Raw genomic sequence first — 26,700 nt, 5'->3', positions numbered from 1 at the left:
ACCTCCCACCCCCCACCCCTTCAAAACCCTCAGGTTGTTTTTCAGAGTCCATAGTCTCTCATGGTTCACCTCCCCTTCCAATTTCCCTCAGCTCCCTTCTCCTCTCCATCTACCCTTGTCCTCTATATTATTTGTTATGCTCCACAAATAAGTGAAACCATATGATACTTGACTCTCTCTGTTTGACTTATTTCACTCAGCATAATCTCTTCCAGTCCTGTCCATGTTGCTACAAAAGTTGGGTATTCGTCCTTTCTGATGGAGGCATAATACCAGCTTTAAAACCTTGTACAAAGTCATGGAGTGACATGGAGCCTCGGGTTCCTCATGTTCCAACTGAAAGTTTTCATCCTGAAAATATTAATGATCCTTGAATTCTTTCAGTGACTCAACATTTTCTCCTTCATATGAGTTAATACGGTTATAGGAACGTTGTTTTAATTTTTAAATTTTTAAAAAATTTTATTTTTAAGTCATCTCTACACCCAGTGTGGGTTTGAACTTGTGACCCTGAGATCAAGAGTTGCACACTCTACTGGCTGAGCCAGCCAGCCCACCCACCCGGCATTTTGTTTTTAAAGTGGTCATCACTCTTAAATTATAGCTCATGTACTTGTTTTAAGTCTTCCAGCATCACAAAATTCACAGAGATTCAAAGATTAGTTATTTCCATGTGTATCATCCCACACTGCCCAGCGATATAGAACTCTTATTTCATTGGCTTTCCAAACTAGCACTGGAAAATATGTATGTATGTACATGCCTGTGTATATACATGTATAATTTGAGGTCAAAATGTCAGATTCCATTTCAGAGAAAAGTTAAATGAAAAAGGACATCTGTCCCCATACACATGCAGTGAATTAAGTAGTGAGATGGACCTCAGTGCTTGCTTACAAATGGCTCTCTTTTTTGCCAACAGTCATGTATTGAAAATTCTGTACATTTGACCATCTATGCTTTTTTTCTAAATATTTTATTTATTTATTTGACAGACAGAGATCACAGGTAGGCAGAGAGGCAGGCAGAGAGAGAGAGAAGAGGAAGCAGACTCCCTGCTGAGCAGAGAGCCCAACGCGGGGCTCGATCCCACGATACTGGAACTATGACCTGAGCCAAAGGCAGAGGCTTTAACCCACTGAGCCACCCAGGCACCCCGACCATCCATGTTTTAAATGCATAATCTTATTTACTCTTCACGACACCAGAATTAGGTTAGATGCTCCTATTGCCAGTTTACAGAATGAGAACACAGAACTTCTGCTTAATTATCCTCATCTCGCTTTGAGTCAGTGAAACTAGGAGTCTAATCTGGGTCTGGTGACACTGAAACCCACACTATATGCCTTAGAAGATGGCAGTGTATGCTTGTAGCCTGGGCTGCTGTCCTTGTTGGAGGTGGCTCACTGGGCTTGTGTCCCTGACTGGCCTTTTAAAAGCCAAGCCACCAGTTTTATTTTTGTTTTTCAGCATTTCCTTAGCAATTCGGGGTCTCTTCTGATTCCATACAAATTTTAGGATTATTTGCTCCAGCTCTTTGAAAAATACTGGTGGAATTTTGATTGGAATGGCATTAAAAGTATAGATTGCTCTGGGCAGTATAGACATTTTAACGATGTTTATTCTTCCGATCCAAGAGCATGGAATGGTCTTCCATCTTTTTGTGTCTTCTTCAATTTCTTTTAGGAGTGTTCTGTAGTTCCTCGAGTACAGATCTTTAACCTCTTTGGTTAGGTTTATTCCGAGGTATCTTATGGTTCTTGGTGCTATACTAAATGGAATCGATTCTCTAATTTGCCTTTCTGTATTTTCATTATTAGTGTATAAGAAAGCCACTGATTTCTGGACATTGACTTTGTATCCTGCCACATTACTGAAAAAAAAAAAAAAGCCAAGCCAGTTGTAGAAATTGTGTATGCTCTTCCCTCAACTTTACTTCTGACACTTTTTGCTTCCCTGTTCCTAGCATCTGAGAAGAAGTTGCTGACCGGTCGCTCGAGCATGGGACACCACAGCAAAATGTCTTCATGGAGTGGTAGCTTATCTTCGGCCATGAGGCTGGTGCCCGGACGGCAGGCCAAGGAACCTGAGTGCAAGACAGAGGTAAGCTCAGACCCCTCACCTTAGAGAAGCATCACACATTTGTTCCAAACCATGAGGGATGTCTTCACTCTCTGTTGCTTGTGGACATGATCCAATTCCATATTCTTCTGAGCATGTAAGGTTATGCATGTGACTTTCCAGTTGAGATGACATCTAGGGGAGGCAGGTTTTAGGCTGGCTTTAACTTGAAGCGCATATGGGCTCCTCTTGAGCTCCAAGAGCAGGTAGGTGTTCCTTGTAATGTTAAAACCCAAACCAGTTCTTGTTCCCATACTCCTTTCGAGTCATGTGTGTTCAGAGAGCCCTAGCTCACAGCTCAGCAGGAGCTGTATGGGTGGGCTCAGCAAAATGAGGACCATTTCACAGGTGGTGTAGCTGCGCTGAGCCCCAGAAGCTGGAGCATCCCCACCTGTGCCCCAGCACTTGCTCCTGAGTAGGAGGGGTCCAGCCCTCTTTCTCTGGCTTCACTCTGGAACTTCTGTTCCTTGACCAAGTCAGCTCTGACCCCAGGGGTTCAATTCAGTCTGGCTGGCAGCCAGGGAAGAGACAGCAGGGGTGCTGGGCATGGGCGTGCCTTGCATGGGGACCCTTGCATGCTATTGACGTGCCTCTTGCCAGTCTTCCACCCACTCCCAGGTCACTGTCATTGGCATGACTCGATTGTCTCTGAGTTCTGAAGAGATTGGTTGAGAAACGGTTTATGTGAAAGACACTGGAATAGATTACAGTGTTTGAAGCCCCTGTAGGTCCACAAATGGCTTATAACAGTTTGCTCTGGGCTCACACTGAGAGGTCTGGAGGCAAAAAAAAAATTTAAATTGGCCCTGTCTTTGGTGAAGGCAGGCTGCTGAAGATACTGTCTTCTATGCCAGTTGCGGTCTCCATTCATTCATTCATTCATTCGCTCAAGAAATACTTATTAAGTGTTTACTTTGTACCCTTTTGTAAGCCCTGAGGTTATAGAAGAGAGAAAATCTGACATATTCTCTGCTTTCTTGGAGATGCATTTTAGGGGGTGAAGATAGACAATAAACATAAATAATTTGTAAATATGGAGGGTGCTAATTGCAATAAGGAAAAATGGAACAGGGTAGCTGGGAGAAGGTGACTACTTACATGAAGGTGGTCAGAAGCCCTCTCTGGAAGGTGGGCATAGGAGCAGGAAAATAAGGCAGAGACTCTGGAAAGAGCGGCCAGGCGGGGAGGACCATAGACAAAGGCGCTGAGACAGGCATGAGTTGGGGTGTTCTAAGGCAGCAGAGAACAGTGTGGTTGGATTGAAGTGGGGAGAGGTCAATCCCAGGGGAAGTCTCCCCCAGCTGTCACCAGCAGGGAAGGCCTGTGCTTTTCCAGAACAACTGGCAAACACTGGAACTTCTGTTGCAGTTAATTTCTCGGCATGGTCGTCTGGGCACTCAGAAGCTCAGAGAGGTGACGGTGGCCAGGCTCTTACAACTACACACACGTATCCCCATAAAATTCTGCAAAACACATGAACACATGCACACACGTACGTGCACACACCCCTCTCCCTGCTTCTGCCTTTCTGTTGGAACCTCGTCTGTCTTTGATCTGATTTAGTCATCCTGTCTTTAGTTTGTATTATCTTGTGGACTCTTTAAAGATAAATTTCTTTTGGGACAAAGTAGACTTATGTTTTAATTTTTAAAAAATGAACTGTGTCTTTGCTTTGGAGAATCCTGTACCAGTAACTCGGTCTGGGCCAGGCACAGTGCCTGGTACAGAGGAGGCTCTTAAAATAAGTGTGGGGCACTGTACAGAGCGAGGGAATAAAATGCTTTCCCTCTTTTGGCTGGGATGAAACTCAGCAGCCTTCCCATCCTGCACCCATCACTCATCCCCACGAGATGCCTTTGTTGCTAACACAAGGCACAACTTCTCAGGTACATATGTAGACTGTGATGTCATAGGAGAAGAGCATCAACTATTTGCCCTGGGGTCTGTTTAATTATTTTTAAAAATTAATTTTGATTATTACAGCTGATTACACCTCAGTGAGCAATGTAATTGATATTTTCTAATGTATCCCAAGGAACATTTTGTACAACACGCTTTTTGTTGTTGAAGGTTAAAGACTCCGTTATTGGTTTTTGCCTAAATATGCCCACATCATTAGTCCCTCCAGTGAGAAGGTCGCCATCTGGAAAAAGCAGCATGGAGACATTATTCAGGCACAAGTGCATGAAATTGGTGTTTCTGCATCTTCTGTCTCTCTTCTGGAAAGAAGAGGCTTGTAATTAAAGGAGTTGGTTTTGGAGGAAACATTATTCATTTGGTGTTATTCCTTATCATGTCAGCGGCTGACAGCTCTGCAGCACTGATAAATTGTTCCTTGGAGTGAGACATACGATGTACCATTTCTAATGCCGCTTACCTATCTTTGTTTTCAGTAGAAAATGTTTCCCTCTTGGCAGGTGAGCTGAACTTGGGGGCAAGGCTGGTATGATGGAGGGTATTTCTTCCTTTTCTTTTCCTGACCCCATCACAGGCCCCTCTGGGATCAGATGGTGAGGCTGTGGCCTCTCCAGGGGTGAATGAAGGCTGTGGGGGTCAGCCTGTTGGGCAGAGCTGGGGACCTCGGGCTCCCTCAAGGCCACCACAGGACAAAGATGGTGTCCTGGAAGCTTCTTCCTCATGTCCACCTTAGAGCAGCCCAGAGTGTGCACCCCAGTTGGCCGTTCCTCCTCCCAGCACTACGTGCCTCTTGCCAAGTCAGTTTTAGACTTTCTTGTTTAACAATAAGTTGAAAAAACATCAACAACTCATGAGGGTTTCTTCGCTCTGACAGACGCACCATGTATGTTGTTAACATTATGGGGAAGCAGGTAAGGGGTTGACAGAATCCTCTGGACTATCGTTGTAACTTTTCTGTAAATGCAGAATTATTCCAAAATCTTTTTCTTTTTTAAGAGCATTAGCTCTTTTTTTTTTCTTTTTTAAAGAAAGAGCATTAGCAAACAGGAAATAGACAGATAGGACACGAGAGGCTGGGTGGGAAGGGGCCTCGAGGATGAGTCTGTGCAAGGCCTGTGAGCAGGGGGGTGATCGAGGTCATGGCAGGACGCAGGGAGGACGCCGTGGCTCATGCTGGATGTGGCCGAAGTGAGGGCTTAAGCAGTGGGGGAGCAGTACGTGTCTGTTTCTAGGGGTAGGATTGGAAGTTAGAGCCTCCGAGGGAGGGGCCAGGCTGGCGGCTATGACACCATTTAGATGGGAGATAATGGAGGCTGCAGGGGCAGGACTTAGAGCAGTGGAAATCAAAGAAGATGCACAAAGGATTCTGTTGAACAAAGGCTGGGATGAGCAAAAGAAGGCGGCTGCCACAGGCAGAGGCCCTGACCTCATTGTAATCAGGCAGTGAGGAGAAAGGACACTGGGCTGTGGCAGGTGCGTGTTTCACATGGTTCTGTTGGATCTGCAGAGCATGGGAAGAACAAGGGTTCCTTGAGGAAGAGGGTTGAAAGTTCAGGGTTACTTCTAGCCTGTAAAAGCCTATAAAAGTTCAGGGCCACTTCTAGTCTGGGTGAGCACAGCTGCCTGACCTGTGTCTGGTTCAGCAAACATGAGCTGGATTTCACCCCGCTTTCCTCCTGGGATCAGTGGTACATGTGTGCACAGCTGTTCCATATGGGGGCCAGGTGGACCCCACCTGAGGAGGGAGACACACTGCTGCCTCCAAACAAAGCTGAGAGCCTTATGGAGGAGTCAGACCTTCTGGAGCAGGGCTAGCCCCAGTGTTCATGTTTCTGTGGCTTTTGGAGTTAGCTGAGCAAGCTTCCAGTTGCTGTCTTCAAAGTGGGAATGGCCCAAGTAGGGAAGAGAATTAATGGAATGAATTAGAATTGAGAAAGCACCACAGCCAGAGGACACCAAAGTGAGACATATTTGTTCCAAGATCCCTGGTCTCTCATAGCTGCCCTATGGGTGAGCCCTCTGCACCCACCAGGTACACTAGGGCCTCCAGTAAGACCATCTGTGCCCACACATGGGAACTTTGATCTCAGACACCAGACACCTGCGTGGTCAGGGTGACCACAGACATGCCATTGGCTGCCTCCCTGAATGTGTGCCCAGGCTCGCCATCCCAGCTCCAGCTCTAGAGCAGCCTGCCCCTGGTAGAGGAGGAGATGCTGGTTGAGGCCAGCAACTGAGAGACAGCTGAACGAAGGGCAGCCCTGGCTTGGGTCCCTGTCAAGGGAAATGACATTTTTGACCCTCCGACTCTGAGCACTTTACCCATTATCTCTTTTTAAAATCATTGTGAAAAATCTCAAACATACACGGCAGCAGAGAAAATAATAAGATGAATCCCCATGTATCTATCCATCACTTCCCATCCACAATGTTCATCTCATGGCCAATCTTGTCTTTTATCTCTATCACTACCCACTTTCCCCTGTTGCATGGAATAATTTTGAAGCAACATCCCAGACATCATATCATCTCATGCATAACTGTTCCTGTACACTTATTTTCTCTTTAAAGAAATCACAAAACCCAAATAAAAATTGCAGAAAGGGAAGCAAGTGTGCAGAATGGGAAGGCTTTAGCTGTCACTGGGGGAGTGATCAAGCAATTCCTGGGCTTTCTTTCTGGCATGTTTGTATTCATCTCCTGCTGCTGTGTGATTTTGGTCTTGCTGAGGCTGAAGGCACAATGAGCCTCAGAGAACTCAGTGCCCCTGTTTCCGGAAGGAGGGGAGGGACTGATAAGGACACAATGCTTTTGATTTTGGTGCTTCAGTGCTTCTGAGTTCGGGGGATGCATAGGATTTACCATGGAAGCCTCAGCTGTCACTCACCTGGGGAAAAGCCTCATGGGGCAGGAGAGCCCCAGGGCTAAGAAGAGATTTTTGAAAATAGAAAGAAGTGAGCTTTTCAAAATTTATATTTATTTTTATTTTTATTTTTTTTTAATATTTTATTTATTTATTTGTCAGAGAGAGAGTACACACAAGCAGGCAGAGAGGCAGGCAGAGGCAGTGAGAGAAGCAGGCTCCCTGCTGAGCAAGGAGCCCGATGTGGGACTCGATCCCAGGACCCTGGGATCATGACCTGAGCCGAAGGCAGCGGCTTAACCAACTGAGCCACCCAGGCGTCCCTTTACTTTTATTTTTTAAGTGTTCCAAGATTCATTGTTTATGCATCACACCCAGTGCTCCATGCAATACATGCCCTCCTTAATACCCACCACCAGGCTCACTTAACCCCATACCGCCCTCCCCTGCAAAACCCTCAGTTTGTTTCTCAGAGTCCACAGTCTCTCGTGCTTCATCTTCCCCTCTGATTTCCCCTGACTCACTTATCCTTTCCTTCTAATGTCCTCCATGCTATTCCTTATGCTCCACAAGTAAGTGAAACCAAGAGATAACTGACTCTCTCTGCTTGACTTATTTCACTCGGCATAATCTCCTCCAGTCCCCTCCACGTTGATACAAAAGTTGGGTATTCATCCTTTCTGATGGAGGCGTAATACTCCATTGTACATATGGACCATATCTTCTTTATCCATTTGTCTGTTGAAGGGCATCTTGGTTCTTTCTACTCTTTGGTGACTGTGGCCATTGCTGCTATGAACATTGGGGTACAGATGACCCTTCTTTTCACTACATCTGTATCTTTGGGGTAAATACCCAGTAGTGCAATTGGAGGGTCATAAGGAAGCTCTATTTTTAATTTCTTAAGGAATCTTCACATTGTTCTCCAAAGCAGCTGCACCAACTTTCATTCCGTTGGTGCATTCCGTTCCCCTTTCTCCACATCCTCTCCAACACGTGTTGTTTATTGTCTTGTCAGTTTTGGCCATTCTAACTGGTGTAAGGTGGTATCTCAATGTGGTTTTAATTTGAATCTGCCTGATGGCTAATGATGATGAACATTTTTTCATGTGCCTGTTAGTCATTTGTATGTCTTTGGAGAAGTGTCCACATGAACAAAGCCTGAACAAGCATGTGGGCTTTGACACGAAGGGAAGTCGGTGGTGGAGTAGCAGGTAACACCTGAGGAAGTCAAAATGCAGCTGTGAAAACAGAAGACAGAGTCCCCAGAGTCTGGCTACCATAAGAGTTTCAGTCAGAAATCTGTGAGAAATTTTAAAAATCTCAAATTCAGAAGGTTTCATGTGGACTGTTTTTACTTAAACTTGTCGTAAATTCAACATGGTATTTGTGGGCAAGAGAGAAGGGATTTTCCCAGGAGATGAATGTGCCTTTAAGAGAGATGTATGGAGGCAGGTGGCCTAAATCTGGGGGGAAATTAAGACACATGAGGAATTCTAAAATTAGGCCAGAGGAGAGATCCTCATAGTATGTTCTCACTGGCATGGCAAAAGGGCAGGGAGACAGCCTCTGTCAGCAAATCAAGAGAGGAGCTGGAGGAACAAAGCCACTGGAAATCACAGGAAAGAGAAGAGTGATTCAGAAAACCTAAAATCAAGCACTTGGTAAGAAATCACAATGCTGTGTTGTTGGAAAACCCCATTGTGTTTAGTGGTGGGAAAAGGCTTATGAACAAGTAATTAAATGAGACTATGTGTTAGAGGAATAAAACCACTCGGACACAAATGGAAGTATGATTTAAAAAGAGACGTTGGAAAGTGTAAAACCCTCTATGGATGTGAGCACGGTGACTAAGGCCTTCTGCTAAATGGAATCTTGGTTTTTATAATTGCCGTGGGCAAGGCTGCCAGTGACTTACTTTCTCCTGATGCTTTTCCAGAGATAACTGGCCCTAAAAATAGTGTCACTCTCCCTAGCCTGGCTTAGAGCTCTTCATGGTACGTCTGGACTAGAATTATTTCCAGAAAGGACTCCCATTACACTCTTGTTGTAGACGTGTTAGGGAGCAAGAAAGAGAAAACCGATGAGGTCCACCATCTTATTTCTCAAACCCTGAAGTTTCCTTTTTCACTGAAGCTGAAGTTACGTAGCATGAATCATGGCCCCGGTCTTGCAAGAAGTGGTGTTCTGACACCACACCCAGAATGGACCATCCAGGTGGTGGAGGTGGGGACATAGCATCATAGGCTCATGGGAAGACAGCCAGGCTGCGGCAACGCCTGTGTGTGCGTGTGTGTGCGTATGTGCATATGTGCACCTGCATTGCCTTTTAGTTGTTTTTCAAGTAGTCTGGGAGCCTAACCAGGGTGCTCACTTTCATTTCTACTATTCCTTGACATACTCACACAGTTGCATGTGCATGCGTGCACACGTGTGCTTACACACACAGACACATAGACACACACACCATTCTTTGGACAGTTGAGGTAAGAACCCACTCATCAAATCGTCATCAAGAGGCGGCCAGGAAGGAGTCGGCTGGAACAAGAAACTCCTTATAGAAGGGAATGTGGACGATAGGTTCTGACAGCAGAGGATTTGAAAAAGCAGCCGCATCACCCACAGAGCAGTCCTCTCCAGAACAAGAGGGAAGGATGGTCATGGGCGGATAGAGACCGTGGCTTTTCTCTTTCCATCTCAAGGAAATCTTAAATGTTACTAGTCCATCAAAAGTCCTTGTTCCAGGAGTTTGAAAAATAGAAGTAAATGAACAAAGCAAACACTGATACCTTTAATGATGTTTCTTTACCAAGTGCATCATTTGTGAGACATCCTTATCTTCATAATAGAAGGATAATTAACATCACTAATTATCTAATTAAGTTCATTAAGCATCCACCAACAGGGCACCGTGAAGTTGACATTATGTTCTACTGTCAACAAATGCTTTTGATTTCTTAGGAAGTAATTAAAATGTAAATTAGCATGCAATTATATGCACAGGGGAAGTTTTGAATTAGATATTCATTTCAAAACTGCTTAGAGCAACATAGTTTTTGTTTTTTTCTTCAATAAAAGCCGACATTTTGCTATTAATGGTATATATTAAAGTTGCCATTCTGTTGTTCGGTGTTTGAATCATTGCCAGGTTAGAGTACTTACATGACACACGGCGTTTAGTTGATACGTTTGCTTTGTGCTTTTGTTCTTTTTTGATCATTTTATTCGACACGTTGGTTTGTTTGTGTCTTCTGTGTTTAAAAAAATCACAAGTGATCGTTTTTTTTTTTTCTGAAAACGTTCTGTACCTTAAATCTCTAGCTGACTTCGCCCTTTAGAGGTATTTTAGATCAAGTATTTTAATGTATTCCTTCCGTCAGGTTAGATTCAGGGAATGTAATCAGTGGCTTGTTAAGTGCAGGTCGCACACACACCCTTCTATACACAGGAAAGAGGGAAGGTGCACAGAGCAAACTTGTGGTCCAGCCATCCTTGATTGCAACTTCAAGTTTCTCTGCTTTTTAGGGCAGCCCCTTGGTTTCTGATGAAATATTATAACTTAATTTATTATAATGAGATATTACAACTGTTATGCTAAATACAGCAACCTCATCAGATGAGGACCCTTCCTGAAATATCACAGAGTCCCCAGACATTTGCTGGAAAAGAGGGGGCCCTAGACAGAAGCCACCATGCCCAAATCACTAAAGTTTGCATTTTTTTAAACAAGACCAACTGAATCCTGGAATGCCCATGTTTTAGTATAGCTCATGGTTTGTTGTCGCAGCTCAGTGGGTGGGATGTCCACCTCCCCCATCTTTTAGCATGGAGACACTGGGCCATTTGAGCATTGGCCTGATGTCATTTGTTTAATGAGGAGGAAAAGTCTCTGCTGATGCCATTGAACATCCCCAGTCACTTTCTGGATGATGTTTCCAGGGATGGATTTAGGTGTTGCCGGATCTAGGCCCCCCCTTTTTTTTTTTTAATTTTTTATTTCTTTTCAGCGTAACAGTATTCATTGTTTTTGCACCACACCCAGTGCTCCATGCAATCCGAGCCCTCTCTAATACCCACCACCTGGTCCCTTGGTTTTGAGTGAATGAGATTTCAGATAAATGCGGAGAGAATACAGTGGCATAAGAGAGGCTGTCCCTCATTCTCTTGAAAGGATCGATGTCAGGGTTTGGCCATGAGTAGAGCCTGCTGAATCACTAGTGGCTCATCATTGTGGATGTGGACATCCCTATAGTCCGGGCAGAGAGAGGCTGGTCTCCTGGGGCAGGTAGGGGACAGGTAGCATGGTACAGGAACTGGTGGGGGGATCTGAGGCTGGCTGTCACAAGCAGTGACATCATGCCAGAGGAAACCCACACAGGGATAGAGATAGGCAGTTTGGGTGTGGGACCCAACTTCTGTCCCAGCTGTCAACCTCTGAGCTGCGCTGTGGTCTGCATCTTTGCTCTCATTTGTCAGTCCAGAGGGGCTTCTTTTTCCCACTCACATAAGGGATAGTGTAAGCTAGCAGAGACCTTGGTCTGACCAAGAGATCCCACTGCTAAAAGCAGATGATGCTGACCTTCTTCAAATAGGCAGCAACCACCTACTCAGCGAACAAATAGAATTTTTTCTACCAGAACTTTCCTCTCATCTGTTTATTCCTAAACCTTATCTTGAAATGGGGTCTACCATATCATGACTTCCCAAGAATGCAAAGTCCACACAACAAATGAATAATTAATACCAACAGTAACTTACTACATCCTAAGGCTAGCTTGTGGTCCTGCCTCTGGCTAATCACACATTTCCTCTTCTGTGAGCAGCACACAGCGATGGCAGAATCGCTGTGCTCCACAAACGCACCATGACACCATGACACCAAGGGCTCTCCCACCTGAGAGCGGCACAGAGCCACCTCTCAGTGCTTTTCTGGTTATTCAGCCTCACAAGAAATGGGGCTAAAGTTGCTTTTCTTTTGGGAGCAAGATGATAACTTGAACCCTCGCCAAGAGAGCAGGCACTGAGGTTAGGCAGGTTCCACAAATCAATGGTGTATGCCCAACAGCAGGTCCTGACAACTGCCCGCGGAAAGGTGCATTGAATCTAAATTACATTTGAAAAGTCTTTAGGGACAAACACGCAATTCCTTCTCCAAAGTGGTCTATCCAAGCAGAAACATCTAGTCTGAAAAAGGTAACTACATCTTCTTACCTCCTTCTGCTATTTTCTGATTTTCTTTTTTTCTCTTCTGTAGTATTTTTTTTTTAAAGATTTTATTTATTTGAGAGAGAGAGAGAGAGAGAGCACAAGTGAGGGGAAGGGCAGAGGGAGAAGCAGAGTCGCCTCTGAGCAGGGAGCCCCACACTGGGCTCTATCCCAGGACCTCAAGTTCGTGACCTAAGTCAAAGGCAGATGCTTAATGGACTGAGCCACCCAGGCATCCTTCTTTTGTAGTATTTTTATTATAAAATCAGGCTATGTTTGTACACCATTTATGAGGGGTGTCGTGGAGGACTGTTTCAAAGTAACTTGAAGTCTCAACTCTTCAGCTCAATCCACAATATTTTAATATACATAAATAGCTCATCCAATGAAATTCAACAACACATGAATTTATTGAGCAGACATAGTGTTCCTCACTAAAAATATAGAGATGAATAACTCATGAACCCCATATTTAAAGAATCCTGGTGCTGTTTATTGATCTCCCTACTTAGAGGGCATCTAAGAAGAATCATAGTAGATGGGTTTCTGAAAAAAATGTCTATAGGTTAATATTTTGTAAGTTGAAACAGATTTGAAATTAATTTAAGAACCTGGCAATTTAAAGGAATCCTGGATTGAATCTTTTGAAAACTGAATATAGTCATTTTCTTTAAAGGCAAATTATACCCAGGGATCTATTCAGATTTTTGTGTATTAGATTTCCTAACGTGAGACACACCTGCATTCCAAAAACTAATGTGGTATTTGGGGGAAGGCATTGTCATCCTAAGAAATGCTTTCAATTTTGAAAAATTATGACCTAAGGATGGGGGATGGAACACATTTTTGTTTACCTCTCTAAATCTGAGTTTTTAAAACTTAAGTATACTCATCAATGCAAAAATGCTTTTGAGTTTGCAAGACAGAAGTAGCCCCAACTCTATAAATGAGAAGCGGGCAGATGGTCGTGGAGTGGAGAAGGAGTGCGGGGCCCTCCCGAGGCGCTGCTGCCACTCACAACCCGCTAGGGCCTGCTTCCAGTATGGCCGCCAGGCGCCTGCCATGTGAGTTGCAGCCGCCTTCTCGCCCTGGGACCCATCTATTATGAGAAACCATTTTGGTTAATTAAGAAAGTGTTTCAAAGTCTCAGAACAGGAAGTTCTGAAATTTTCTTCTCTTTGCTGTTGCCGATGGGGGTTGGTGTTAACTTGGCTCCACAGCCCGGCACAGGAGGAAGAGTGGGACAGCAGAAGGAGGTGTGGCCGTCCAGTCCTGGGGGCCTGGGAGAAAGGTTGTGAGGTCCTCAGGGGCTGGCTGATCTACTGTTATTATTAGGGGTGACGAAGGAAGTAGCTGGGGCTGTTGAGTGACACTAAAGGGCAGTTGAATGAGCGCGGGTCTGATCGGTTCTTGGAGATGGTTCCCAGGTCATGGATTTCTATGTCTAGGAGCTGCTGTACAGGCTGGGGAACCAGGCGAAGTGTCTGCTCTTGGTTCCGGGAAAACAGACTATAAGCAAAAGGGAACAGATGAGAAAATATTAGAAGTACAACATAATCTGAAGGAAATAGATGATGTGCTGGAGACTGCCTCACAATCACTGTGGATTGGAAGTGATCATCAAGGTGAGAGGGAAGCAGAGCCCTCCAGCATCTGGGGAATGTGGACTCCTGAAACAGACCCAGCTAGTGCCAAGGCTCGGCGGTGGGAGTGAGTTTGTATACTGGAGAACAGAGACTGAGAGAAAGGTCCGTATCAATGGAGCAGGGAGCTCAAATGGGAGAGTGGTCCCAGAGAAGAGTGCAGGAGCCAGCGGTCAAGTGCCCTTCCAGCTTCTCTGGAGGGTCAGAAAATACGTCGATGTCTCTGCCTCCATCTGCATCTACATTTCCATGCCTCTCTCATCTCTAAGCACACATCTCTTCTCCAGACATTCCCTCTTTCAATGTTCTACGCACATTCATCAATTTCCTCTTCTATCCCGGGCCTTTGGCATAAGCCCAGCAGATACAGACACAGCCCCTGACCTGGGGATCCCGCCTTGTAGGAGGATGAAATAATGACATTGTAATGAGAGGTTAAGGCTCAGGAGGTGCCCAGAGGAGAGGGAACCTCACTTGGGCTTTCTGGAGGAGTTTGAACTAGATAAGGAAGAGGAGGAAGGATGTGAGGGGAGATCGGTACGGAGGAAGGGGCCCCTCCAGGTGCAGAGGGACAGTTGTGACCATCTGCCTTGTGGCTCAGCTGCTAGTCTGGCATTAGCAGAATAGCATAACCAGTTTATCTTTACTTAATTTCATGTATGTATTTATATCTTGATTCACCCCTCAGAGGATTTATGGAACTTTTAGATGAGGATGCATGTAATAAAGTAAAGGAATGAGATCAGGAAAAATAATCATGGAAGAAGAAAGCCAATTCCTGGGGAATGAAGATCATAAACACACCGTCTATAAAGAGCTCCCATCCAGCACCTACATGGTGCTCTCACTTTCTGGCTGCCATTGTGGAGCCGGAGGCAGAATAGTTCATATGTTTATTCCCCGCTCACCAGTTACACTTCTGCCAAGAGGCAGAAGTGCTTGAGTACAGGGACATAGGGAGAACTAAGTGGTTCCCCCTGCCCAGCGTCTCCTGGCCACCCCCACTGTGAGTTTTTTAAGATACGATCTGAACCTCTCATGTCCCTGATCAAAAACAAGCATGTACCACCACCCTGTCCGGGATAGAGGACGCAGACCCACAACCCCACTGCAAGAAGCCCGACCTCAATGCTTTTCCAAGCCCACGCCTCGCCCCCCGTCCTGCACTGTCTTCAAGTCAGACCCAATTCCGTATTTTGTTACAACGCACTCTGTCCTCTCCCATCCATATTTTCTGGCAAATGTGGGCCTGTCTGCCGGGAAGAGCCTCCGCCTTCCATAGGACCAACTGCTTCTCCTGGACTTTAAAACCATGCCCCTTCTGAAAGCCTGTGTGCCCTCTCCAGCCTGGCTGGGCCCCTGTGTAACCGCAGCTCTGTTTGTCCTCACAGTGGCCGCAGCTGTGAGGACCAACCTAAGGGAGAGGGACGGGTTGGGGTTGATTTTGTTACCTGTGAACTACATGCAGGCCTCCCTGCCCCCCAGAGTCCCCCGAGACCTGTGACTGCCGAGACAGCCGAAGTGAGCAGGTGTGCACGGCATCCAGGAAGACATGGGTAAGGTTAGCGCTGTCCTCCGGTAACTCCGGCTGTGGCCACCCCCATTCTTAAAGACTAAAGAAGGAAGCCTCCCTATGAACCGCAACTCCCATTTGTTTGTCTGAAATGTTCATTGCCGTGTGCAGGCCGCTCCTTTGCTAGGCAGCATCTGGAGTGAGAGAAGCCATGTGGGTTTACCGGTGCTGCCGTAACAAAGCAGCACAGCCCGGGGGCTTCAGCAGCAGACATCTCTTTCCTCCCACTCCCCATCCGTCTGAGCCTCGTGGGGGCCCTGACACCTGAGCAGGAGGCCAAGAGGAGGGAGGGTGGCTTCCTTGAGAAGTCCCAGCACCTACAGTTCCAGAGCTTTCGTCCTTTGCTACCCTGGAGGGTTTTTTTGTTTGTTTAAGTAGTCATGCTTCATGTACTCATGACGATCGAATTTAATAAAAACATCACAGTTGAAAAAAGACAAATTAGAAACCACCGTTCATCTTAGAAATTAATACGTGAGTGAATTTAACGCGAGATGAATTGAGCTGTGGCGATCGGGTCCCTCCTCAGCCACTCCGAGCACTGGTTGTTTGTCATTACTGCTGGAAATATGATTATTATTCTGGTATTGCTTGACACTTATTACAAATCCGGGGCTGTGTCTCCAAAGGAGAGAGAAGCACAATTATCTGGGCACTTGGAGAAAAGAGCATTTCCTGGCTGGAGTCATCCAATAGCTACCCTGCAAAGACCCCTTGACCATGACCACGTCTTGCTCACTGGACATACACCCCTTCTTTCTATCAGTCTGCTAACGTTTGATGGGCTCACGTGTAGACATTATATGTGACTAACCACAAACAAGGAAAACATTTAATTTCTTTTGTCAGGGAACCCAAACCTGGTCTCCACCAAGGACTTATATTTAAAGGTAGATGTGTCAGCCTTATACAGAGAAGGCATAACAGAAAAACTTAATTGAATGTTTCACAACCCGGAAAATACTAAATTTCAGATGGGTTTAAAGTGCAAAGGGTGTGAGGACCAGACCCAAAAGTGTTGCCACTGACCCTGAGGTTCTCCTTAATCCTGATCCCATGGAGTGTCTCACTCCGGGCAGGGAATAACCAGCGACAGAGAATTCGGCCCAGCGGAGTGACAGCAGTCTATGAGTTTCATTTCAGTCTTTCAAACTTTGGTCATTGCCTCTGTTTGCCTGGCCACTGGGGACAGAGATGGACAGTGTCCCCGAGGAGCTTATTCTAATAGGGGGACAGGGCTGGTGGGAGACGAGCCACTGTAATTCAGAGTACTGCTCTCACAGGGTTCCTGCTCTGCCCTGGGAGCCCCGAGGAGGTGTTCCAGGAAAGAGCAGAGTATTAATGATTGTTTCATGTTAACTACAAAGTGCACACACAGACTCAGTGACATTGCACTGTTAAATCTCTCATCCTCTCAGTCCCCACCAGTGGAGAAGAGGGGACTGGTGAGTGACAGTGAGAGTGACCAATGAGAACTGAGATCCTTGGGGATGGGAGTTTCTTCCACATCTGGTTTCACTTCTGCCTTGGTAAATGGGAATTCACCTGAGTTTTACTTGAACCTGTCTCTTTTTTCTTTGGCCAGAGAAAGTCAGAGGTTAAAGGAATCTAGATTTGACACTAAAATCAAACAGCATGGTCACTGTTTTTTCTTTATGGAATTATTAATGAATACTTAGAAACTTTAAAAAAATTGTAAAGAAGACTGCCGACAGTGGAATCATGTTATATAGGATTAAGTGTAAAAATACATTCATGAAATGAAAATCAAGTTGTCAACAATACTCTTAAAATTCCCTTACATTATTCACCAAGAACGATGCCATGGTGACTTTGTGAATTCGGCACCAACCTTCTCTATATCCACCAGGCAGATTTTCTACAATTTTGGGGGGATAAGTTACTATTTCTTTGTCAAATGTCTGATGAAGGGGTTGGCTCATGCAATTAGGGGGAGCAAGATTAACCAAAAATTATTTGTCTTTAAACATGAGAATTACACTCAGTACAATGAGTCGTTTATACCCAAGGGAAATGTGGGACTCTGTCCGACTGGGAGAGCGGTGACTCCTATCTCAGTTTCATGATGGAGTTTAGGTAGAAAGCTTGTGAGAATTTCATTGTATTTTCTAATATGCTTTTTACTTAGGAATACCTTTCATGTACTTTTCATGTTCACTCAGTACTGTTATATACAACTCACCCAGTTTCCCCTGTTGTTAACATCTTAAATTACCATGGTGCCTTTTTCAAAGTGATGAACTGACATTGATGCATTACTAGTAACTAAACTCCAGACCTTATTTTGAGTTTCACTAGTTTTCCCATGAATCCAGGATCCAGACCTGGGCCCCACATTACACTGAGTTACCATGTCTCCTTAGGCTCCTCTGATTTGTGACAATTTCTCAGATTTTTCCTTGTTTTTTATGACCTTGACACTTTTGAGGAGTACTGGTCAGATATTTTGTAGAATGTGACTCAATTTTGGTTTGCTCAGTCTTTTCTCCTAATTAGCTTGGGTCGTGGAGCTTTGGAAGGAAGATCACAGAGGAGAACTGTGCTTCTCGTCACACTGTGTCCGGTCCGGGGCACGTGACACGCATGTAGCATCATCACATGGTCATGGTCGTGTCTGCCAGATTGTTCCGCCGCAGAGTTCCTCTTGTCCCCCTCCCATACTTGATTCTTTGGAAGCAAGTCCTTAAGTCCAGCCCACCCTTACGGGTGGCCTCCTGGTGAGAGAAACATCTACATCTATTGTTTGAAATTCTCTGTAAGGAAAGGTTTATCTCTTCTGCCCCATTATTTATTTATTCAATCTTTTATTTGTATCAAGAGGGACTCACGCATATTTATTTTATAATTTGGGCTGTAGTCCATTAAGCCTGTTATGTATCTTGTGCTCAAATTGCTCCAGCTTTTTGCTGAGAGTATTTCATTGATCTCACACTTGCTTTCACTGGTGCTCTCTCGATCTTTTTTTTTTTTCACTGATCACAAAAATGAATCCGTATGAATTTTATGTGTTTTAATGCATCCCACTGTAAACATTCTAACATTTTTGGAATGTGTATCACTCAGGATAAGTTATGTTGCAGTAACAAACACTCCCACATCTAATTGTCCTAAAATTGCTGTCATGTTTCTCCCTTGTGCTACAAGTACTGTGTGAGTTGGCCAGGAGTCTGCTGTACCTTGTCCTCACTCAGAGACACTGGCTCATGGAGCAGAACATTGAGTCTAGAACATCGAATGCTGCCGTGGCAATTAAAAAAGAGCTTAGCGAATTGCTCGTGAGCCCTTCAAGCTTCTGCATACTTCTCCCCAGCATCACATAGCTCAAAGGTAGCGGGAAGGGTAATCATGCCATGTACCTACAGGAGGAGAGAACTGGAAATATTTGGCACGCAATACTATTTCTATTAGGTTTTCTTTTCTATGCAAATTTATATACATTTAATTGTTTTTGTTATTGTTAGCATGTGGTTTTCTAACCTCCTTTTAAAAATATGAATATATTGGGGCACCTGGGTGGCTCAGTAGGTTAAGCCTCTGCCTTTAGCTTGGGTCATGATCTCAGGGTCCTGGGATTGAGCCCCGCATCGGCCTCTCTGCTCAGCAGGGAGCCTGCTTCCCTTCCTCTCTCTCTGCCTGCCTCTCTGCCTACTTGTGATCTCTCTCACTCTCTCTGTCAAATAAATAAATCAAATCTTTAAAAAAATATGAATATATCAAAAACCAAGTTCCATATCCTTAAATCTTATTTGACACCAGGGCCGCAGTGAGTGATTGTAGCAGTTACATGTAAAGACATCTGGCCAGAGTGGCAAAAGGAAGCTGAAATCCAGCCTTTGTTCCGCTATTCAAGTCATCCATCCAGGCCTAGAACAGTGTCTGCCCAAAGGAGACACAAAAGCACCATGTGGGTTAGTGGTGGCCCTTAGGAAGAGCATGATTTGTGATGACTGCTTAATATTCTTTCATAAGGATAAGCCATTCTTCCATGTGTTGATATTTATGGTGTGTCATTTTGTGCTACTATAAATAGGATGGTGGAAAATCTTGTCAGTGAATATTCGTGTGCATATCTAATAGTTTCCTTGCAAGAAATTACTAGCAATAAAAATGGTGAGGTTTCAAAAGAGATGTGCAGCATGTCAGCACGCAGTAGATACAGTCCAGGTGAAAAGTTTAGTCCCACACCCAGCATGTGTGCTGCTTGGCTGGAGAACCCAGACCTCTGACTGTAATCTCAGCCCCAAGTTTCTGAGCAGGGTCTGAGGGGCTGCGTTCAGATGTTGGCCTTCCTTGTGTTTGCGAGGCCGCACAGCTGTGATTACAGGGCTAATGATGCTTTAAACAAACAAGTGTAACGACCATCATCAGTGGACAGTGGGAGCTTCCTGGGAGGCCCTATGGGCAGGAGGGTCACCAGCAGTTGGCCAGCCCCAGGAGTGCCCTGGCAAAGGTGGACCCCACCAAGCTGAGGGCAGCTCACTTACAGGTGACCCTCCAGACGCATGTGCCCCATTCCCATTCCAAGATCTGGTCTGGATGCTGTAGCCAAACCCTTCCCTAAGGAGGCACTGGGAGAGCAGGGCACAGGCTCTAAACCAGATCTGCATCCCTCTCAAGTCTCCAAATGGCCTTCTGAGGCCCTTTGTTCTACTTCAGAGGTTCTCAAACTCTTTAACACACAGGCGGTTGCTAAGCAAAGGCTATTTAGTTCCAATAAGTGATGCAGAGCTCTGCTCTGAATTTGTCCCTGATCGACGTACCACATCCACCGCTGCCCAGGCAGATGGGCCTCTGCCCTTGAACCGACCCAAATGGTCCACCTCCTGTCTCCACATCCTGAGCACGACAGCTTTCCAGGGCATGAAAAGTCTCAAAGGCCAGTGGGAAAGTAACGTTCGCCTAGCACTGTGGAGTGGAAATGCAAGCCGGGGAGACACACAGGATGCCAGCATCCAGGGAGTCATCGTCTAGCGTCACACTTCCGTGGAGTGTTGTTGGAGTCCCTCACCCTCTCTTGTCCCATTTCCTCTTCTGTAAAATGGGAATAGTCCCAATACAGATTTGTCAGGAGAAAAGCATTAGACATGGTAATGCATATGGAAACTTCTTTGTCAGTGTGCAGTGCTAGGTCCTTCCCTTCACCTTGCAGCATGAGGAGCCTCTCTCTTTGCACTGTTCAGGTGCACCTCTGCTGGGCTGCCAATCCCATCCTTTCTTGCTTATCTGGTAGAACCTGCACCATCAGGGACTTTTTCTTTGCTTTTCAAGCTTCTCCCACCCACTGCCAAGCTCCCCACAGCCTGGTAATACACTTGAGTCATGTTCTTTCTCTTTTATCATGTGACTCTGCTCCCACCTCTGTTTCTCTTCTTCATGAGTTAAGTTTCTTCAGTGAGTTGCTTTACACTCCTTGTCTCCACTGTCTTATCTCCACATTTCTAGCTGACTTGTTGCTGTCTAATCATTCCTCTGAAATACTCACAGAAGTTACCAGTGACCAGTTTCAGCAGACATATCCCATGGACATTTTCAGGCTTTGTCTCACAGGACTTCTCTGGTGCATTTGCTATGGTCACATGCCTGTTGGCTTCCATGACATCCCTTTCTCATTTTCCTTAAACCTCTCTAACCTTTCTCCTCCTGGCCTGAACTTCACTAGTGTCCTTCAGGTCTCGTACCTTGTCTTACTGGCCTCATCTCTGTACTTATTCTCTGTGCAGGATCTTATCATCTCTCAGGATTTGCCTAGCATCTGGTTGCTCATGACTCACAAATCCATCAACCTTGGATGTCTCACTTGGGCTTTATTCTAGGGAGGCGTGGCTGTACCTCTGACACTTGACATTCAGCATATCCTCATATCAGTTACACTTACTCTTTCTCTTTTTCTTGTGATTGCTATTAATTTTTCTTCATTTAGTTGATCTAATTTAATTCATTAGGCAAACTGGAAATATTGGAGAAATTCTTACCATCTCATACAGTCACCAATTCCCACCGATTTCGTGTTTCATATAATTCTTGAATTTGACAATTCCACATCACTCATTCCATTATGTGATGTCTTACTTGTACTGTCATTGTAGTGTCCTAAGGGGGCTCCCTACTACCAGTCTTGCTTTCATTAAATCCATCTATCAAATTCCTGTAAGAGTGAGTTATCAAAAATGCTAGTGGACTACATCAGACTTCTATTGAAAACCTCTCTTTTAAGATATAGCTAAAGCAACATCTCAACCACAGAGCCTTCTCTGAATGTGATTCGGGACAAGGTCTCCTCTTCTGTGTGCATACGAGGTCCTGTGTTCCCATCTCCTGTGTTGCCATCTCCCATGAGCTGACCTCTGGCTCAACATTGGTCATGGCAGCTCATAACCATCCGTCTCTCCCATTAGACTCCACAAAACCAGATATGGGGTTCACGTTTATACTCCAGTACCTGGAAAACAGTAGGTGAACAATGAATATTTTCTGAACTTAACAATAGAGAGTGAATTTGAAATTAGAAATGAAGTATCTGAGCAGGGATATGAACAATCCTGGGCTAAAGCTATTGTAGAGAGGAAATTTATTTAAAGAGGAAAGATGATTTATAACTTAACTCATACAGCATTTTATCTAACTATGAAGTTTGCAGAGACCATCTAGGTCAACTGTTTTCAACTGATCTTACCCAGGACCTACATAAAAATAGTCTCTTCGGGCAACCTTTTCAGTTTTCAAAGTACTTTCAGCCTATGGTCTTATCCTCTCTTCATGACATCTCTTCAGAATAGTCAAAGGAGGTCATGTGAACCTCATCCTTTAGACGGTAGGTCAGATTTCAAAAACGTTAAGTGGTTTGCCCATGTACTGTGGCTAGTAAGGGCCAAGTACCAAGGTCCCTGGTCTTCTACTCTTTCTACTTCCTATTCTCTCATTCAGCAACACTGAGCAACATGGGAATCTGGATATCTTTTCATGTGCCTAGCTGAAGTCTGCCTGCCTGGAACTCCCTACCGTAGCCCCTGTTAATTCCCTGAGGCCATTCACACAAGACCCGTCCCTTTTTGGCAAGATGGCACATGTGCTATTTTGATGGGAGCTACTTTGTGTCCAAGTGTTCCCCAAGAGTTCTCTTCTCCTGCTGCATGTCTCTAAGGCATCATATTAGGAAGCAGTCTGGGCTTTTGCCTTAGATGTAAAATTAGTCAAATTTGTCAGCATTTTATGTCACTTGCGATGCTCATAAGGATTGCTTTACTTATAAATGTGTATAAACACGTGTAACCAGCAATATTAAAGAAAATTTTGCAAAAAAAAAAAGGAAATAAAAGAAAATAAAGGAATCTTCGTATTCCCACTACTCCAAAACTGTAACTGGGGTTTTAAAATTGTATTGTTTTCATATTTTTTGAGTCTTTGCTTATAAACACTTTTTTAATCTTATTGAAATATAACATACATAGAAAAAGTGTTCAAATCACAAATAAACAGCTTTAAGAATTTTGAGAATAAGCATGTGACCAGTACCCAGATAAGAAAATGCAGCAGTAATGGCAACCCAGAAGCACTCCTAAGCTCCATGTCCCATCCTAGTCACTAGTCCCCTCTTCCCCCAAAGTAGCAACTATTCTGGCCTCTAATACCATACATTCATTTTTCACATCGTTACTTTTTTGTAAATGAAATGACACAGTATATATACTCTGACTTATCTCACTCCAAACTACATTTGTGCAATTTATCATGTCATTGCATGAAGTAGTAAACTACATTTGTGCAATTTATTCATGTCTTTGCATGAAGTAGTAATTCATTCATTTTCATAGTGTTGACACAATAATTCTCAGGACCTGTTTATCCTCTTAAAAATGATTGAGGACTCCAAAAAGCTTTTGATTATGTAGGCTGTATCTATTGATATTTACTGCATTAGAAATCAAAACAAAATTTTAAAAGTAATGCCTTTATTAATTCATTTAAAAATAACAGTAATAAACCCATTATATTTAAACATAACACTTTTAATGAATAGCTTTATTTTTCAAAACAAAAAATTGTTAAAAGAGAGTAGTATTGTTTTGTAATTTTGCAGGTCTCTTTAATATCTATTTGACATAGTAAGAAGATCTCTGGTTTCCAGTATCTGCTTCTTTACTCAATCAGTTGTACTATTTTTTTGTTGTTGTTGAAATATATGAAGAAAATCTAGCCCCTGGAGATATGTAGGAGAAAAGAAAGGAGTATTTTTAATAGTCTTTTCAGAAAATTCTAGATATTCTTTGATACTACACCAAAACTCAACAAGTAGTAGTTTCTTAAAGTTTAGTTGAAACCTTTATCAGTGAAATTTTTTTTAAGATTTTTATTTATTTATTTGACAGAGAGATCACAAGTAAGCAGAGAGGTAGGCAGAAAGAGAGGGGAGGGGAAGCAGGCTTTCCGCCAAGCAGAGAGCCTGATGTGGGGCTTGATCCCAGGACCCTGGGATCATGACCTGAGCCGAAGGCAGAGGCTTTAACCCAGGCGCCCCTATCAGTGAAAATTTTGTCTTCAATTACATTAAAATCTATTGATCTATTTTAAACTTTGAATGGATATTTTAACTCACACATGATTTTGTAACATGCATCTTAGCATTCTTTCAGGATATTGGTTCCCTGAGTTACATAGATCTCCCTAATGTTGACATGCTTCCTTGCACAACATGATTTTTATCATGTTCATGTCACCATTAGTTTTATAAGAAAAACTTTTAGCTGCTGGGAAACTGTTAAGCTCAAAGAGGCAGATACACATTAGCCAACGTTCTAATATTTAAATTTGAAAGCTCAATTTTATCTTTCACAGCAAATAGTGTCAGATTGCTTTATTTGAGTTGATGGGTTTATTCTGTTTATTTTTAAGAAAATATCTGCCAAATACTCAGGTCTTAATAACTATAATTTTGCCTTTGAGTCATTCTTTCAAATAAAAATGATGTTCTATGACAAAAGCTGCCAGTTTAGCTCATAACTCTAACAATTGCATAGTGCTTTTTCTTGAAACAACCATCATGTTTGTATTGGTATTCAGAAGAAGTGCTTTATGCATACTTCCATTTTATCACACAGATTATTAAAAAAGAGTATATTCAAAACTTGAGATTTAATAAAATTAATATTTTCTACAGTTTTATTGGTGACATTCTTATGTGAGGATTTTTTCCTGCTATGATTTCCTAGTGGTGAGGAATATATAAAATGATGATTGTACGGTTGGTGCCAACCCCTTGGTTTAGATTATGACACTAATTCTACTCCCCATTGCTTTTGGGCCATCAGTAGAAATGTGAACACAGTGATGAAAAGGCAAAGATGTCCCAATGTTTTGAAAGTAGCTTTTACTTCACAGACTCCTGAAAGGGTTTCAGGAACCTCCAGGATTTATGGACCACTTTAAGAACCATTACTGTAGAATATTCAATATATAAATATATCAAACTTGATGTACCCAGTCTGTTACTGATAGACATTTGCATTGTTCCCAGACTATTCAAATACTGAGTAGTACTGACTAGTACTGAATAGGGCCTATTTCAAACACTGCTGTTATGAATATTGTTTTACAAGCCTTTAGGAACACATATATATGAATTTCTATTGGCTATATATCCAGGAATGAAATCTCTGAGTCATTGAGTATGAATATATTCACTTTTTAAGATACTGCCAAACAATATTCCAAAATGGTTGTACCAATATAGCAGTGTAAGAGAGTTCATTTGCTCCATATCATAATCAAAATATGATACAATTAGCCTATTTGAATTTCTGAATATTCTCATTGTGGTTTTAATTTATGTTCCCCAAATGACAAATGAGTTGACCACATTCTTGTATGTCTATTGGCTAGTAGGACATCTTTTATTTATTTTTATTTTTTTTTTAAGATTTGTTTTATTTATTTGTCAGAGAGAGAGAGAGAGAGAGAGAGAGAGAGAGATCGTCCAAGCACAGGGAGCAGCAGGCAGAGGGAGAAGCAGACTTCCTGCTGAGAAGATGCGCAGTGCAGAACTCGATCCCAAGAGTCTGGGATCATGACCCGAGCCAAAGGCAGATGCTTAACCGACTGAGCCACCCTTGCATTCCTAGGACATCTTTTAAAATTAAATGCCTGTTCAATTTTTTCTTTTTAAAAGTTTCTATTGAGTTTTTTAATGTTTTTTTCCTCATTGATTAATAGTTTTAAAATATATTCTAGACATGAGTATTTTTTTTTAGAATGGTAAAGATAAAGCCCTCAGTGACTTTTTTTAAACTAAATTTTTTATCTTGAGAATTGTAGATTTATATGCAGTTATAAGAGATAATGTAGGGGTGCCTGAGTGGCTCAGTTGGTTAGGCATCTGACTCTTGATTTTGGCTTAGGTTATGATCTCAGGATTGTGAGGTCGAGCCCAGTGTCAGGATTCACACTGAACTTGGAGTCTGCTTAAGATTCTCTCTCTCTCCCCCTCTCCCTCTGCCCCTCCGCGGCTTGTGCATGCTCTCTCTCTCTCTCTTTCTCTCTCTCTCTCAAAAAGGAAGGAAGGAAGGAAGGGAAAAAAGAAAGAGAGAAACAGAAAGAGAGGAAGAAAGAAAGAGGAAGAAGGAAAGAGAAAAAGAGAGAGAGAGAGAGATACCATGTACCATTTACCCAGCTCCCCCAGTGATGTCATCTTGTAAAATTACAGTCAATATCAAAATCTCAATCACCACAAGAATCCCTCATGGTGCCCTGTGATGGCCATTTCCACTGTCTTTCCCCTTATTCCCATAAACTCTCGTAACCACTTGTACGTTTTCCATTTCTATAATTGTGCCATTTCAAAATACTGTTTAAATGGAACCATACAGTATGTGACCTTTCAGGTTTGTCTTTTCACACTCAGCATAATTCTTTGCAAATTCATCCAGGTTGTTGTTGCATGTATCAACAACCAACAGTTTATCCTTTTTATTTGTAAGTGGTCCATGGTATGGATGCATTACAATATGTTTAACCATTTGCCTGTTGAAGGACATCTGGGTTGTTTCCAGTTTTTGTCTGTTAATGAATAAAGCTGCTGTAAACATGTATGTATGGGTTTTTAGTTTTTGTGTGAGTCTAAGTTTTCATTTCACTGGGATACATCCCCAGGGGTCAAACTGCTGGGTCATATGGTAGTTATATAGATTTTTAAAAACACTACTGACCTGTTTTCCAGGGTGGCTGTACCATACCTTCTTATCAGCAGTACATGAGGTTCTAACTTCTCTGTACCTTCACCAGCATTTGGTGTTATTACCTTTTAGCAGTTTGGATAGGTGTGTATTAATATCTCACTGTAGTTTTTTTGTTTTTGTTTTTAATTT

The 26,700-nt window shown here is 43.3% G+C and overlaps 1 protein-coding gene across 1 annotated transcript in view; it reads left to right on the top strand.

The window, feature by feature from the left end:
* Nucleotides 1–26,700, top strand: part of WDFY4 (WDFY family member 4) — a 246,225-nt gene that overhangs the window by 112,106 nt on the left and 107,419 nt on the right. The window contains exon 39 of the mRNA XM_080823652.1: nt 1,967–2,103. Coding sequence (XP_080679778.1) covers nt 1,967–2,103 — 137 coding nt within the window. The remainder of the gene's footprint in view (nt 1–1,966; nt 2,104–26,700) is intronic.

This window comes from Martes martes (genome assembly GCF_963455335.1).
Source record: "Martes martes genome assembly, chromosome: 14".
Classification (NCBI taxonomy): Eukaryota; Metazoa; Chordata; class Mammalia; order Carnivora; family Mustelidae; genus Martes; species Martes martes.
This window is presented reverse-complemented; position numbering and strand designations above follow the sequence as displayed.